This window comes from Pterocles gutturalis, unplaced genomic scaffold, assembly GCF_000699245.1.
Source record: "Pterocles gutturalis isolate BGI_N339 unplaced genomic scaffold, ASM69924v1 scaffold18636, whole genome shotgun sequence".
In the NCBI taxonomy this organism is placed as follows: domain Eukaryota; kingdom Metazoa; phylum Chordata; class Aves; order Pterocliformes; family Pteroclidae; genus Pterocles; species Pterocles gutturalis.
The window spans coordinates 13,903-30,873 of record NW_010100901.1 but is presented as its reverse complement, the minus strand read 5'-3'; the positions used below and the strand labels follow the sequence as shown (position 1 = coordinate 30,873).

At 41.5% G+C, this 16,971-nt stretch overlaps 1 protein-coding gene across 1 annotated transcript; it reads left to right on the top strand.

The window, feature by feature from the left end:
* The first annotated feature begins 1,036 nt into the window (after nt 1-1,036).
* Nucleotides 1,037-13,813, top strand: LOC104467701 (ephrin type-B receptor 5). The gene is made up of 11 exons (XM_010081570.1): nt 1,037-1,158; nt 2,274-2,436; nt 3,287-3,401; nt 6,180-6,235; nt 6,351-6,470; nt 6,881-7,128; nt 8,509-8,724; nt 9,800-9,949; nt 10,092-10,279; nt 11,911-12,066; nt 13,097-13,813. Exons 1-11 carry the CDS (start codon nt 1,051-1,053, stop codon nt 13,203-13,205), a joined length of 1,629 nt encoding a protein of 542 aa, XP_010079872.1. The 5' UTR covers nt 1,037-1,050; the 3' UTR covers nt 13,206-13,813.
* Nucleotides 13,814-16,971: the final 3,158 nt, after the last annotated feature.

Sequence of the window (16,971 nt, the reverse complement as noted above, 5' to 3'; positions counted from 1 at the left end):
ATAATATTATTATAAAATTAATATTACTGACACAGACTGTAAGCACTTAATACCATAATGGCATCAAGAGAGCTAACAGCTCCATCTGGGTAGTGTGCTGGGCTGGCCTATTCACCAAAAGACAGAAACTTAGCAAGCTATGTAAGAACAGACACAAAAACTGTATCTGAAGCTTACACGCACAAACACTTAACAGTGACCTTGAGGTGGTGGTTCCAGGCAGTAGTGCTGGTTAGAAACCATTCAGACTGGACTTCTGTGGTTCAATGGCCCACAAAGAGACAGAGAGTCTCAAGTACAGTGGTAGTTTTGACATTTGGGCAACAGTCCTGATGGGGATTGGCCTGAGATCCATGAGCTAGTCTGAACACAAGGCTGCATATCAGGCTATGAAAATGAGAGGCTTTCATTCTCTGTAATCTGCAACTGAACTGGGTCCACTGAACTGAGGAATGCTTCAAAGTGTCTTCCTTAATGTGTCAGTATTCTCAGCTGCCTCATCTTCAGCTTTTCAAGAGTGATCTGGTAGTGAAAAGCCTCCATTACTCTCATATCCAGACTTGATTTTTTAATCTTCCCCAGGCAAAGAGTTACAATCTGGGGGAGAAGCAGAAGAGAGGTGGTGGGCTCTGCCTTTGCTCTAATCACTTTCACATTGTTTGTCCAAATGTGATCCTAGAAGAAGGCAGCGGCACTGAGCACCTTGTCATCTTGCATGTAAAAATTGGAAATTTGAAGATCAGAATAATGTTCCAGCTACAATATGGATTATTTCATATTTACTGTGCATGAGCAGTTGGATGCAGATTTCTTAATTTTCTGTCTGTCCGAGTCATTGGTGACTGTGTCTCCCATAGAGCAGAATTGTTCTTGAATTTATTCTGGTTATTTTATAAAGTATTTCATAATGCAAATTATGGGAAACTAAAAGAAGAACTGACCTAACTTATTAACTCATCATAATGAATATTCAATTATAGTTAATTGTTAAGCTTATCTCTTTGCAATTTGTCCTTCCTCTCTGTTGTTCCAGTGCCCTCTGCTGTCCCTATGATGCATCAGGTGAGTCGTACTACCAGTAGCATCACACTGTCATGGCCTCAGCCAGACCAGCCCAATGGGATCATCCTGGATTACCAGCTATGCTACTTTGACAAGGTGAGCAAAAAGTGAGGCATTGCTATTATATGTTGTATAGCTATTATGCAAAAGAGAACAGGGAAATCTTCTGTGTGGGAGATGTACCCCTGGATCAGGATGGATAAGGCGGAGAAAAATGCTTAAATTATGAGGGAAGAACAAGCTGTAGCAAAACCAGAAATTCATAATATACACTTCATCTAACATGAGTCCATCTCCATTTCCTAGCTTGGAACCATCTAGGGACGATGCAGATAAAAAAAAAAAAGAGAAGACACTTGTAGCTAAGCTAAAAAGCCATGGCTAACAATGTGATAAGTTTAGCACCAGCTGACACAGGTAACAGTGGAAGGAGCTGAAGTTTTCAAACTTGCATATTCTGTCATGTTTTTATGAAGAGAAATCCTGTGTCCCTATTTATGCCTGGACAGACATCTCTAAGAAATTCTGGGAGGAAGAATGAACTCTTTCATTCACTAAGTGACAGATATTAATCAACTATTTATGTGCTGGAATTACAGGGTGGCAAATATTAAGTTGTTCTCCATTCACATCTTTCATGACTCTTAATCCAACTGATTTGAGGGAAGAGGTACCTGGGGCTGTTCAGACAAGCTCCTGTTCCATATTCTTGATCTTTCACATAAATAATTTTGCAAGATTGTGCAGGGCTACTGCTTTTCTAGCAGTAAAGGGGCCTGCTATTTGTAATAACGTGTTTAGCAGCTTCCTGGATACAGCATTACAGGTGTTCTTGCTCTGGATTCTCCTAGGAGAATGCATGAGTTTGGAGCTTATAGAAAGCAATATTTCAGGACAGGCTAGGGCTTTTTTAATGGATATGCTTAGCAAGGAACTGCAGGGCAAGGTAAGTTTAGTCTCTCACTTCTGTTTAGGTCAGGACTGAGGGTCTTTGGCAGAGCTTTGTGGTAAGCCCCGACCTAAGGGAATGAAAAGCAGCAGTGAGGAGCAGTGAGTAGCATGCGAGGAAGTCAGATCTGGAATCGCAGTTGTGTCTGGGAGTCTCTGTAACAGATGATGATGGGCTGATGTGGAACTAACATTCCTTGATAAGGAGAGCCAGCGGTGTGGGCAGAAGTCTCACATTCCTTTTTGGTCACTGACATTCACAGGCAGAAGATGAGGATAATTCATTCACCTTGACTAGCGAAACCAACATGGCCACCATATCTAATCTGAGCCCAGGCAAGATCTATGCTTTCCAAGTAAGAGCCAGAACAGCAGTGGGCTATGGCCCATATGGTGGAAAGATGTATTTCCAAACTTCAGTGGGAGGTACGTGCTACCATTATGTGCTCAGACCTGCACATGACCATCTTTCACTTGTGTGTGTCCCTGAGTGTATTATCTTATGCTCTGGAGGACTGCTACCAGACACTCCTTCTCAACTTGTGTGTCTGTATATCATAATTTGCAGATGCAGATTTGTTCACTCAAAGAAGCTTCATGCTGTCAGAGCATATTGTTTACACTCTCTTAACCTTTGGTACCTCCCTGTTCCCCTGTCTTACTCCTTGTTGCCTCTGACCAGTAGGAGCAGAGTGTGTCAGCAGAACTCTCTTTAGGAGAGTGTTACAGTACGTAGCACTGTACACTGCTGTAGTTTGGTCTCCAGGTGTCACAGGACATCTTACAGGTGAATGCTCTGTGAAAGTCTTAAAGACAGGTGGGACACAAGACATATGCAGAAGCTTTTCTTCCAGCAGTATCACCACACATTCATGCAGAGAGTAACATGTTACCTTGTGATACTCTTTGGTCTTGATCAGAGGTACTCATGTATGTCATCTACAAGCTGAATTAATAGGGGACAACAAGATCAAAGCCCAGGTGTAGAGCTACCCTATACTTAAGTAGCTAGTCAGGTGTCAGTGGACAGAGGAAGGAAAAGTGGATTCATAGGGAGCACTGGCTTTTCAGAAACAGGAAGACACTGCAGAATCACAGTGACTGAAGGGGTAAAGGGATAACCAAGTCAAGCATTTGTTGAACTGTCAGGACTAGCGTGGGAAGCAAAGGGCTGGTAGGGATGGAATTATGGGTGAGACCTAGGTGAGTAGAAGGGAAACTAACAGTTCCTGTACTTTGCATTTGTGTGTGTGTATGCGTGTGTCTTCCTTGCTAGGGGAGCGCTCAGAGATGATGCAGGATCGACTGCCGCTTATCGTGGGCTCAGCACTTGGCGGTCTAGCGTTCTTGGTAGTTGCTGCCATTGCCATCCTTGCCATCATCTTCAAGAGGTGAATTCCTTGACCTGCTCATGTGCCAGTGCCTGCACTGCAGACAGTGGAACTTTCTTACCCCAATAACATAACCCTGTCCCAAGGGAAGCAGCCTGATCTACATTTATCCAGTTGTCCTTGAGATGCCATTTTCTAATTAAGAAAAAATCTTGCCCTATTGCTCCTATCTGTGGAGCCTCTCCTTTGGTAAACTGCTCAAATACTTAGCTGATATTTGCCTAGTTATCAATAAGAACACAAGGGAAGTGTTTTAAAGCTGGTGCTCAAAAGGTATTTAAATCCATCACTGTCAAGAAAGGACTGTGAATTACATTTTAGGAAACAAGTGGAGAATGAAACAATGTAGTGAAGAAGGACTGGTGGAATACGTATTTAAATCCACTGATTTAGAAGGTGCTAAATACCGTTTAACCAGGGACCAAGAGACCATAGCTCATTTGCTGAAGAATGAAAGCTGTACAACCCTAGTGCTTCCGTGAAACACTGACTCATAAAATGTAAGCTAAAGAAAGCAATACCACTTCCCATTTTGGGAAGAAAAAAGGGCAACTAAGTCAACGCAGAGATAATCTGTTATGGCAAAAAAGAGGGACCAATTTTAAAAAGAAAGAGAGAAAAGTAAGGGTCACTAGCAGAGCTGTGTAGAGGTACAAAAGTAAACAATGAGGGGTTTTTTATTTGAAGAAGAGAAATATTCATTACCCCCTCCTTGAATTTACTGAGGTTCGAACTTAATCCCATAGATTGTCAGTAATGGATTTCTGTGTCTCTGCTCTACTCTCCCTCTGCATAAAAGGGATTTTTTAACTTTTTCTGATGATCTAAAAAAATGTGTAAACTACTTAATTTTAGAAAGTGACATCTAGTTTAAGTTATTTATTTTTTGCTCTCTTCCCCTTTCTACATTTGTTTTCTCATTCTATGTATATTCTCTTAATATTTTTCTTTCTGGAAAGAAAAGAATTATCAAATATTGTTATATTTCCATTGTTACCTCCTTTTGTAGCTTTGAACTGTTAAAATATAATTTCTTGTTACAGCTGGAAATGTGCACAACTCAATAAAGTGTGTGTTTTTCCTAAAAAACAAAACAAAACAAAAAAAAAAAAACCAGAATAAATTAATATTGCCAAAACTGTATTGGGGAAAGACATTAATGGGTTTCTGTAAATGTATCTACATAAAAGGAAATATTGTAAAAAATCGATTCATTTATACTTGAAGGACCATGTGCAATTAATAGACACTGATTCATAAAAAGTGGATATACCAAATTTCTATTTTAAATTTGTCCTTGGTAAGAAAAGTAAGTTTGAAGATGTAGGAAATAAGAAATACCAAATGAAATGAAGAGTTCTTTAAAAGGTTTAGTATACATAGAGTCAAATGCTATAACTGAACTTGTTTTTGTAAATTGTTAGTACACATTGTCTAGGCAATATGCAATGTGAGACACTTACCTATTTTAGCTAGTTGTTTTTTTAAATGATGGAAACCATTAGTATGTCAGATAACCTACAAAAAACATGAATGTAGACCTGACTTTCACATGCAATAGGAGAGTTAGAGTTCTTAGGTACAGACACACAGTAAAGCCAATTTCTTTCACAACAGAAAGAATAAATTTTGAAAGTAGAAATATCTGTGGTTTTGAAATCTTAGCAGAATATAAAGAGGTAATCCTGACAAGTAAGCATAATACACAATCTTTCTTGTTAGAATGATAGTTCTGTTAGTAAAGAAAAGTAACATAATGTTCCATGATACTCTGTCTTCAGATGCTAATTGAATCAGCAGATAGAAGGTCTTGTGCTGAAACAGCAAAGCATGTCACACAAATCCATTCAGGAATACAACAGGATACCATAGGGTTTGCTTTACAATCTGGTCTAATTAATATGATTTAGAAAAGATTGTAAACTAGCGTGAATTGTACATTTTTGGAACAAAAAATAACATTTTGGAACAAAGGACGTGACTTGGAAATGGAAAATATATTTAGAGCAAACCAAGAATAACAACTAGATCATGTGGGAAAAAATTGCTTGAATCACACACATTTAGGGGGAGAATGAAATCTGAGAAACACCTATGCTGAGAAGGACCTATGCTTACTGAAAATTAGGTGCATATATGCAATAAATATTAGAATAATAAAGACCATACCTGTTTTGATCTGCACATGTAAAAATCACATAATAGAACAGATTTCTGTCCATCTGTCTCTGTGTAGTTTGTTTTGGGTACCATACTGCTAAAAGAATAGTCAAAGTAAATGCTTTTAAGAGCCTCTGAGGAAAAATAAAGAGGAATTAATCTTTGGGGGAATTTAATACCTATTAAGCATTATAGTAAATGGCTCTTCGGATGTTTTTGAAGAACTTAAAAGGCATCACAGGAGGTGGCTTAGATTAGTATTGAAAAAAATAATTTGTAGTAACTAAATTAAATTTAAATGCAAATTTAGCCTGAATAGTGAGAAAACTTCCAAGACAGTAAGGTTAAGCTGTAATATTTTTCTTTCAGGGTAGTGCTGGAGGCCCTATCTTTTGTCATAGCTGAAGTGAGGATGCCAACAGTGGTGTAAAAACTACCACATAGAAAACAAGCATGCACTGGTGGTTGATCCTGCACCAACAGATGGGCAGGATCTTAACACTCATCTTCCATCTCTAAATTCAAGGATTCTCTGAGTCTTAAATTGAGAGCCCTACCCCAGCATCCTATGAGACAACTCATGTGTGTTTTGACTTTCATTTCCTTTATGTCCCACAGTAAAAGGCGAGAGTCTCCGTACACAGATCGTTTGCAGAAGTATATCAGTGCACGAGGTAAGTGTTCTTGAGGAACAGATGGCAAGGGTCTGTCTCTTTTCAGGACACATTAACACCCATGTCTCTCAGGATTTGATTCTGGTGATGTTTTGGGCTGTCTCCTCCACTGCAGGACTTGGAGTGAAGTATTACGTTGATCCTTCAACCTATGAAGATCCTAATGAAGCTATTCGAGAATTTGCCAAGGAGATTGATGTGTCCTTCATCAAGATTGAGGAGGTCATTGGATCAGGTAATGTGGGAATCTGCAGATTTTGATGTGCCTTCTTGTCCACCTTGAGACATGGCATACTACTGGCCTGAAATGGAACCAACCATGGTACATCAAGCGTCTCAGGATTGCTAACCTTCACTTTTACTAAAATTCGTGTTAACCATCTTATCCTTAGATGATGGCTCCAAACCAAATTTTAAAACACCACTTGAAGATTTAGAGCTCCTCATTTGAACCTTGAAGATACAGTCTCAAACCTGACTGAATTCAAAGCCTTCGTCAAGAACTTTACCTTAATCCAAGCAGTCCTAGTAACCCTGTTTCCAAGCAGCACCTGGAGTCTTCCGTAGTAGAATGTTTTAGGTCACCTGACTAAAATTCTTTGCTGTGTTTCCTTACTTGAGGTGTGTTTCTTCCCTCCCTGACAGGAGAGTTTGGAGAGGTGTGCTTTGGACGCCTAAAACACCCAGGGAAGCGTGAATATACAGTAGCTATTAAGACCCTGAAGTCAGGTTACACAGATGAACAGAGGCGAGAATTCCTGAGCGAGGCCAGCATCATGGGACAATTTGAGCATCCCAATGTCATTCATCTGGAGGGTGTAGTCACCAAGAGCCGACCAGTCATGATTGTCACAGAGTTCATGGAGAATGGATCACTGGATTCCTTCCTCAGGGTACCACAACCGGAGTCTCCCACAACCATTACCTCTTCCTCTTGCTGTGTGCCAGTCCCAAATGTGCTAATTTTGCCTGTCCTTCCTCTTCACTCCTGTCTCTTCAAGTCCACAGTTGCCCTCTTCAGGTGCAATAGGAATAATAGCAGATTGCCAGAGTCAACATGGTTAAAATATTCCAAAAGCTCACCCATCATATACATTTTCTTCATTATTTTAGACCCCTCCAGCTCAAATAATTAATGGCAAACAGTACTAAATTGTTTATCTTTGTACAGAGCCTTCCAGTTCCTTATGTGCATGCTCCAAAGTTTGCCTTTGTAATGATGTTTTTCAGACTTTATTCCACTGTATGTTTTCAAGTTTCAACATTGTAATGAAGTAATGAAACTTGTAGTTATTTTTGGAGTCAGGGTTTCCAGTGTTTTTTTCTAGTCATGAAACATAAATACAGACGTTTTTGTAGCATTGTTGCTTCACTTCTTTTTTTACTGATTTGAATGGTAATTCAACCACTAATGCTTTGTCAGGTACAGTTTGAAGAGCAGTGAACCCATTATGTAGAACTGAATAGAACCCATTGTAAAGATCAAAACAATAAGAGCAGATTTAATAAGAGCACAACTAATCAGAGGGCTGGAGCACCTCCCCTATGAGGACAGGCTGAAAGAGTTGGGGTTGTTCAGCCTGGAGAAGAGAAGGCTCCAAGGAGACTTAATAGCAGCCTTCCAGTACCTAAAGGGGGCCTACAGGAGATGGGGAGGCACTCTTTATCAGGGAGTATAGTGATAGGACAAGGGGTAATGGGTATAAACTAAAAGAGGGTAAATTTAGACTAGACATTAGAAAGAAATTTTTCACTATGAGAGTGGTGAGGCACTGGAACAGGTTGCCCAGGGAAGCTGTGGATGCCCCATCCCTGGAGGTGTTCAAGGCCAGGCTGGATGAGGCTTTGAGCAACCTGGGCTAGTGGAGGGTGTCCCTGCCCGTGGCAGGGGGGTTGGAACGATGATCTTTAAGGTCCTTTCCAACCCAGACCATTCTATGATTTTATGATTCTATGATTTGTCTGCTCCCATTCATTTAGCCATCTTAGCAGTTAATGAGACTAGGCACAGGAGGCTAAAGGAGCATATGGCCACAAGATGAAATTTATCTTCAGAAAACGATCACCAGTGTCTGACTTCTTTTGAGATTCATTGCCTTAAGCCCACCCTCCTTTCTTATTTGATGTTGCTAAACCTTCAGATTTTGGCTGAAGTTAAGATGTATGTTCTCTAACTTCATAAATCAACCTTGTTACTTTGCTCTCTGTTTGTCTTCTCTGTTGGCTTCATGTTCTGTGGTCATAAAAGGCTATGTTTGCCTCCTCACTTGCAGCAGAAGGAGGGACAATTCAGTGTGTTACAGCTAGTGGGAATGCTACGGGGGATTGCAGCTGGCATGCGCTACCTTTCAGACATGAACTATGTGCATCGTGACCTGGCAGCACGTAACATCTTAGTCAACAGTAACCTTGTGTGCAAGGTGTCAGATTTCGGTTTGTCCCGTTTTATGGAAGATGATGCTTCAAATCCCACCTATGCTGGAGCTCTGGTGAGTTACCACTATGGAATGAGTTACTGAAGTGCTGCCATCTATAATTTTTCCTGTGTTCCTCCTTGATTTGGTGTACCTTTTTTAGTCCATCTTGATACTAGAGAGACCAGTGGGGTACAGCCTTCTATCTTGTGGGCTATTTGTTCCAAATCAGACAAAAAAAAAAAAAAAACAAAAAACCAAAACAGAACCCTGAATATCTGATCCACTCTGCCATGTGAAATGGAGCCTTAGTGCCATTCTGCGTAGAATGATAGGACAAATCTCATAACCTGATATAGGTGTTATATTTCCACTTCCACTAGCTTCTTACATGAAGTATAAGGGATTGAAGGAGAGCCTGAAGTCCTGTAGCACCACCCTTTAAGGAAAGAGTTGCTTTTTTCCTGCAGAAAAGATAACTGACCTAAGTATATTTATGGGTTTACAACCAACCATAACTTAATGCCCATGAAGCTCTGACACCTGTTATATGTACCACAAAAGGGGTGGGAGTATAATAAGCAGGTTGAAATTTCCTTTTGGTATGCAGGGGATGAAGAAGAATTCAGTCACTGAAAAGTGAAACAAATTTTAGATGTATGTGTTTTGAAGAACCAGCACCTGAGTTACATTTCATCTGGCAGGTCACACCTACGGTCAGAGAGGTCAAGATGGAAACAGAAAGGAGTTAATGCTAACCACTCAGTGTATCGGTCCTTGGTGTTGCAGGTTGGGATTGTTTAAATGGCTTTAGATTTCCCAGGGGTTGTGGCTTTCAGAAGGATTTGACTGTCTGCCACCTCTCAAATGCTGCAAAGAAGAGCTATAAAAGTTAAAATCGTCAGGCAATTTGTAGCGGCAAGGAGGCATGGGTCTGTTTTCTCGTCTATATTTTTCAATAGAACAAGGTGAAAACCTTCAACATAGTTTGAATTTAAACCAACAATGTCTACAAGGCAGCATTAACTGGATTCACACTCCATGCTCAGAGTTGTGTCACGCTACTGGCATCTGGTCAGTTCAAGGATATGATTTTCACAAATAGTGGTTATCTCACTAACATTCTGGTTGCTCTCTGACTGCTTTCTAGGGCTGCAAAATCCCCATCCGTTGGACTGCCCCTGAAGCTGCCCAGTATCGCAAGTTCACCTCCTCCAGTGATGTCTGGAGCTATGGCATTGTCATGTGGGAGGTGATGTCCTATGGTGAAAGGCCTTACTGGGACATGTCCAATCAGGATGTAAGTTTTAGAAGTTGTGAGAATGTACATCTGCCTCTCTGTCCTGTATCAATTAAAGCAGAAGAAAGTCATACACCACCAAGCGATTGAAACTTGTTTGTCTTTTATTTTCCCAGCTCTGATAAAACTTCTTTTCCTGCAGGTAATTAATGCCATTGACCAGGACTATCGCCTGCCACCACCCCCGGACTGCCCAACTGTTTTGCATCTGCTGATGCTTGACTGCTGGCAGAAGGAGCGGGTCCAGAGACCCAAATTTGAGCAAATAGTCAGTGCCCTAGATAAAATGATCCGCAAGCCATCTGCCCTCAAAGCCACTGGGAGCAGCAGGTGAGATGTGGATTTAGTGCAAAGTAATAGGGCTTGTCTCTGGGTAGGCATAATGAGGAAAAGCAAGCAGTAAATCAGGCTATACAGTATGTTTTCCAACCCTCTCATCTAAGACTGTAACCAAATAGGAAGAAAAAAAAACAGGGGAGAGAAGAACTGTATATCCTGATTTACTTAATGGGTGATGAAGAGTTGTGAGTGCTGAACGTGAGGGGAGATAAATCTCATGATGAGATGCACTGAGAATGAACATGAGCAGGAGGGAATGAAGGAAGGGACACATCTGGACAATATACACAAGATATTCTGTGATCACACAATACTGAGTGATCACAAGAGGTAATGAAGTAAGAGAAAATCTTAGTTTATGGAGGAAGGGAAATCTGTAGCTAAAACTAATTCAAATTTCAGCTTGCCTCCCATATTTTCCCAACTGCATTTTGCAGCCTGATGGAACTAGAGCCATGAGGTCAGCAAAAGAGAAGTTTCTAGGAGGATATATGGCTCCAAGATTAGAAGGCTGTTGGGCTGATAGAATCATAGAATGGTCTGGGTTGGAAAGGACCTTAGAGATCATCTAGTTCCAACCCCCCTGCCATGGGCAGGGACACCTCCCACTAGCCCAGGTTGCTCAAAGCCTCATCCAGCCTGGTCTTGAACACCTCCAGGGATGGGGCATCCACAGCTTCCCTGGGCAACCTGTTCCATTGTCTCACCACCCTCTCAGGAAATAATTTATTTCTAATATCTAGTCTAAATCTGCCCTCTTCCAGTTTAAGTCCATTACCCCTTGTCCTGTCATTCCCTGCCCTTGTAAAAAGTCCCTCCCCAGCTTTCCTGTAGCCCCCTTCAGGTAAGGGAAGGCTGCTATAAGGTCCCCCTGGAGCCTTCTCTTTTCCAGGCTGAACAACCCCAACTGATGATGGAATTATGTCCTGCTGGCCAGGAGAGTTTTTTCCCCTGGTTATAAAACTTGTCTCACTGCAATATACTCCACAGCTAGGGGAGGGGAAGAGTGCCCAGTCATGCCCAGTTTACTGAGAAAGGGCATGTGAAGAGTTATAGCATTGTGACAGACTCAGATGACAGGGAAAAGAGCAAATGCTGTGTATAAACAGTCATTTCTTTGGCCTTTTACTCCTATGCTTTTATCTGATGGGTGCTGGAGCTGAAACAACATGCTCATTGTCTCATAGGTTACTTTCTGATCCAAGGAGTGCATCTAGGAAAAGCAGAGCTACACACAAAAGTAGAACGTTGTCAGGTCTCATGTCTGTGCCTCAGAAACCTCACTGCAGAAATTTGCCCAGCTAGTAGGTCTAGACCCAGAATGTGTGGAAAAATCTGGAGCAATCAGAAGAGAATGTGCCTGATAGAGTATAGAATGGGAAGGAAGGATCAATTTCTTGGTCTTGATTGATTGCTTTCATGCAGAAAAGGGAGCACAGGTAGTCTAGAAACAGGGAATCAAGGCGAGACTTTAGTAATCAGGGCATGAAGAACAAATACCATTGTTCTGCTCTATTCTGTGCTCTTCAGAGATTGCGTTCTCTCCCTCTCATAACTCTGACCTTACTATTGTGGTCAGCTTGTTTGATAACTTGGGTTTTTAGAACCTGCCTCTTTTGCAGGCCATCTCAGCCTCTCCTGAGCAACTGTTCTGCAGATTTCCCTTCACTCAGCAGTACCCATGAGTGGTTGGATGCTATCAAGATGGGCTGTTACAAGGAGAATTTTGACCAGGCTGGTCTGATTACATTTGATGTCGTATCACGCATGACTCTTGAGTAAGTAGAGGGGCAGAGAGCAGAAGATACCGGGCGCTAATTTTTCCATGGAGAAAGTGAAAGCAGTCTGAGAAATATTTAGTAAGGGCTATATGGAAAATACATACACATGAAAAATGAGAGCGAAGCCAGAGCAAAGTAGCTACTCTTTATTACATCTTATTAGGGTCTCTGGACACCCTCCATAGAACTGTACATTTGTAATCTGTTTCTATAAGCACTAGTACTGATCCCATGACACTACATATTGTCAGTGCTGTAGAGAGACTGTTACATCAGAATGTTTGTGACAGCTGCCTTAGGTAATAACCACTTTCAAGATGTGCAGAACCAGGCATACCATATAATGGGTTGAAGTGTTATGTAGAAGACAGGAGTCACAAAAGGAACATTGTCAGAATCACATAATGGTTTGGATTGGGAGGAACCTTTATGGATCATCTAGTCCAACTCCCCCTGCCATGAGCAGGAGCATCTGTCAGTAGATCAGGTTGATCAAAGCCCCGCCCAACCTGTCTTTGAAAACTTCCAGGAATGGGTCATCCACAACTTCTCTGGGAAGCCTGCTCCAGTGTTTCACCGTCCTTCCTTGTATTCAGTCTAAACCTATTCTCTTTCAGTTTAAAACTGTTGTCCCTTGTCCTGTCACTGCAGGTCCTGGTAGAGAGTCTCTCTCCATCTTTTGTGTAATCCTCCTTTATATATTGAAAGGCCGCTAGAAGGTCCCCCGGGGGGTTCTTTTCTCAAGGCTGAACATCTCCAACTCTGCCAGCTTTTCTTCATAGGACAGGTGTTCCAGCCCTCTGATCATTTTTGTAGCCAGCTTCCGCTGCTTCTTTTTGTGTCATAACCTGCCATGTTCTGACAATACCCCCTCCACCCGCACATATTTGCCAGGCAAAATAAAACTTGTCAGCTGTTTCTCAAAGATACATGTACACATTGATTTGGACCTAAAGGGAAATAAACTGTGACTGTTCAGAACTAGAAGCCCATTTTAACACTTTCTCCATCCTCTGTTCTCTTGCAGAGATATACAGCATATTGGCATCACCCTCGCTGGTCACCAGAAAAAGATTCTAAACAGCATTGAGCTCATGCGAGCCAATTTGAATCAGCTTGAACCAGTTGAAGTGTGATGTTTACACCATCCTTACTCCACTAGACTCAAACTCTGGATTGGTTCTGGGGGAATTCAGAGGGATTTTCACTGTAAGAAAAAGAGATGTCAGTATGCTACTTGAAGACTTAATGCACCCAGAGACTGCACACTACATGTCCCATTCCATGAACAAAACAAAGCCTTGCTATGATTTGAAAGCAGAGCTAAATAACTGGTGGCAATCAAATGTGGCTGACCTCATACATTGGGAATGGGTTGGGGGAGGGAAAGTTATAATAACATGGGGAAGAGATGGAATGATAGCTTGGACAGATCACAAGCACCTGTTGCCTCTTTTCTGACAACAAAAGGTATCAGACAACTTTATAAAGCCATCAGCAGGCTTTAGCTGCAGCTGGGAGCCCAGCAAACCTACAAAGACGTAATAAAGACAACAAAAAATTACCATTTGTTCCAAAAGAATGCCATCGTGATATGAGGTTATTACTCAGATGGAGATAAGTAGCAGGCTATCACTTGGTATGCCAGCTTGGTCAAGTTCCAGTTAGTGCACAATATGGGGTAAGCAATAAGAGATGTCACCTGGTGAAGAGTTTGAGAGTAAAAGGCTCAAAATTCTATGCTCTTTCATGTGCAGTTCTTGGGTCTGCTCTGTGATCGAGGAAGGAAACTTAATAATCCTTTGTGCTGATGCAAGGAACAGCAAGTTCTTGGTGCTACACAAGTCTGTTCATGGGACTGCAGTAGAACGGAACAATAAGGATTCCTAGAATCCATCCTGCTGGATCTGCAAGTGGAGACAGAAACAAATAGGTTCTGGTCCTCACAAACCCATTATTGAGAGCAAAGTCATAATACTCTGATATTCTGAAATCCTGAGCACCCTGAATTTGGGTTTTGTTCTCTTCTGACCCCCTTACAGACATCGAAGAATGTGACAAAAAATTCTGAAGGCCTTTGCTGTTGAAAAATACTTGCTCTTTTTCTCACCCTAACCAGCTACATTAATTGGCACAGCTGGTTTGTTCCTGAAGAAAACGCAAACCTACAGTAGTCAACTCTAAATAGAAAAGTGGAACAAGGGAGGTAAAACCCTTTCACAACTTCTTGTCAAGAGTGCTCAGAGAAGAGTGACAGTCCCACAAGTCTCTTCAGTCCTTATAAAAGGAATAGCAATGTCCTTGGCATCAGCTATATAGTCTGGTAGAGGTGCGTGAGAGTGACGAGAGTGACAGAGCTTGTGTCCCTTCAGACGGACTAGTACCTGCTTAAGGTAAGATCTGCTTTGAGAAGGAGTGGAGCTTCAGGCCTGTATGTCTGTATCTATCCCTATGCAGGAGTAAGAAAACATGAAGCTGAGCTTGAGAGGAAAACTCATAAACTATACACTTGTCCACCTCACCAACACATAGGAAAGGAAATTTCTTCCACCTCACCACTTGTCCATTTCCTTCCACCTAGGAAGGGCAATGGAAATGGCCTTGTTAAATAAGACTTCGATGAAGATATTACAAAAAGACATATCTTCTTTGTGTCTAGAGAGGAAATAACCTTAGCTGTCCCAATTTGTGCCGATCTGTTGGCTCACTGTGAACTACATGTAAACTTACTGTATTCCTCCAGCTGTCAAGGTTAGAATAGCATGACTTCTTCAGATACTACTTGTGTACAGATTTAATGATTTCCTCAGTCAACCCAGCAATTGAAGACTGAGAAGCTACATATAGTAGTTATTGAAGAGTCCCGTAATATGATAGGAGGTGCTCCAGAGTAGTTGCACTAGAATAGCCAGCACAGTTCAGTCTCTCTGTTACACCATTAGAGCGACATTATTGTTTGTTGGTTTGTTTTTTGGGGTTTTTTTTTAGCTGGAGAGGGAGACTAGCAGTGCGTTCTTTCAAGATATAAAAAAGTCAATACAAAAACAATGCAAGGAAACAATAAAATATTCACAGCAATAAAAGAGAGTGTGAAGATTAAAAAAAAAAAAAAAACACATCAGATTAGAGTGAGTCCTATGCTAGAAAATTTGAGTCTGTTGTTTTTAAGGGGTTTCTACAGACTTGTAATATTCACAAATCCAGATACATGTATGCTGACTGTCAGCTCCACTTATAGCATCTGAGACTGAATAAGTGGTGTCTTCTTCAGAAAGCATATTGAGCACAAGTTGTTGAGGGGAATCAGTGGTCTCTAGCACCTTCCATACGTATTCACTGGAGGATATCAATGGATATATGCAAATTCATATATGAGTGTATTCTAGAAGTTCAGCAGACCATCTGGGGAAACACGACAGACTATGTTTTAAATGCCTTGGGTGGTCAAGATTGGTGGAGAAATTGGTGGTCTAGTTCAAATCCTATGGTGTCTTTTCAGCCTAGTGGAATCTTATAAGCAGAAAATACATTCTCTCTCTTCATGCAGTGGGAGACAAAAATAGAAGCCCTGTCTGAATCTCACACCAATGACATAGCCCCTTACGGGGAGCTGCAGTGAAATGAACTGCTTGGTGGTTGGAAATGAACTTTGCTTTATGGCAAAGTTGTTTTCACAGTCAGAGGAAAGGGATTTACTCGCTGTACCAAGGCAGGCAAGTAGTGATTGAACATCATAGATCTCTTCTTCCCCCTCTTCTAAGGCAAGGTTGAAATGCGCCTATGATAATTCCAAGGAGTCAAGTGTCAGGATGTCTGGGCTGTGGCTAGAGCTGCACAGGGACAGGCTTGGGGTCAAAGATAGAGTTCCAAAAGGTAACTGTTTTCTTGAAGAAGTCTCTCCATTCTGTTTATTCCCAGGGTGTTCCCTGATTTCAGAATACTTATCTTCTTCCTTAATTTGGGATGCAAAGGATCTCATGTCACAATGCATCTTGTGCTATTTGTCATCATGTTGGTCCTCAACCGTGCAAGCATGGAGAAAAGGCAGTCATGGCAAAAAAACATTAGAAATATCCTGGTCTCACTTTTCTCAATCTTATGTGAAAGCAGAAATCCTATATTCTGTTTCCACAGACATCATCCGGGGTGTCTTGCAGTATATGACCATCCTCAACAGATAGGTATGAGAATCAGGAGGGAAAGGATTGAGGCTCACCTAGGCACCTGGTGTCTGTCCTTCACCAGAAGAGTGAGAAATAATGCAAAAAAGTCTTACAGAGCCATATTCTTTGCCAAAGAAGCAAGGGGTTATTAACAAGTTATTGCCCATGTTTACTTCATATGGTATCTATAATATGCAATGCATAAGAAGAATGAGTAAATTAAATGCACAGATGTCAATATGTAGACCTTCATGAGGGCATTAGGCATTTGTATGAAAACTCAGTCATACCTACAGTTGGAAATAATATATTGCAAAGACTAATAGCTCTTCTGCTTGAACACCAACTTTTCACTATGTGGAAACAGGAAGAAACTTGTGAAGGGTTAGCCCTTGGCTGGGCGCCAAACCACACACACCCACTCACACAATTCCCGCCCCCACCCAATAATAGGGGAGAGAATTAAAGGGGTAAATGGAAAAGAGGATTCGTGGGTTGAGATAAGGACAATTTAATAACTAAGCTACAATAATATTAAAAATAATACTATATTCAAATATACAAATGAGTGATACACAGTGGTAGTGGTACTGCCCCCCCACCTGATGACCAAAGGCCTAGCCGGCTCCCGGCCAACGATCCCGGAGAAGGGAGAGAATGAGTGATACACAGAAATACTGCCCCTCCACCCCCCCCAACCCGATGACCAAAGGCTCAGCCTGTTGCTGGCTAACGATCC

Coding starts and splice junctions, on each gene's coding strand:
- LOC104467701 (XM_010081570.1), top strand. CDS start 1,051: ATGATGCATCAGGTGAGTCGTACTACCAGTAGCATCACACTGTCATGG. Junction 1,159..2,273: donor AGCTATGCTACTTTGACAAG/GTGAGCAAAAAG, acceptor TGACATTCACAG/GCAGAAGATGAGGATAATTC. Junction 7,129..8,508: donor CACTGGATTCCTTCCTCAGG/GTACCACAACCG, acceptor CCTCACTTGCAG/CAGAAGGAGGGACAATTCAG.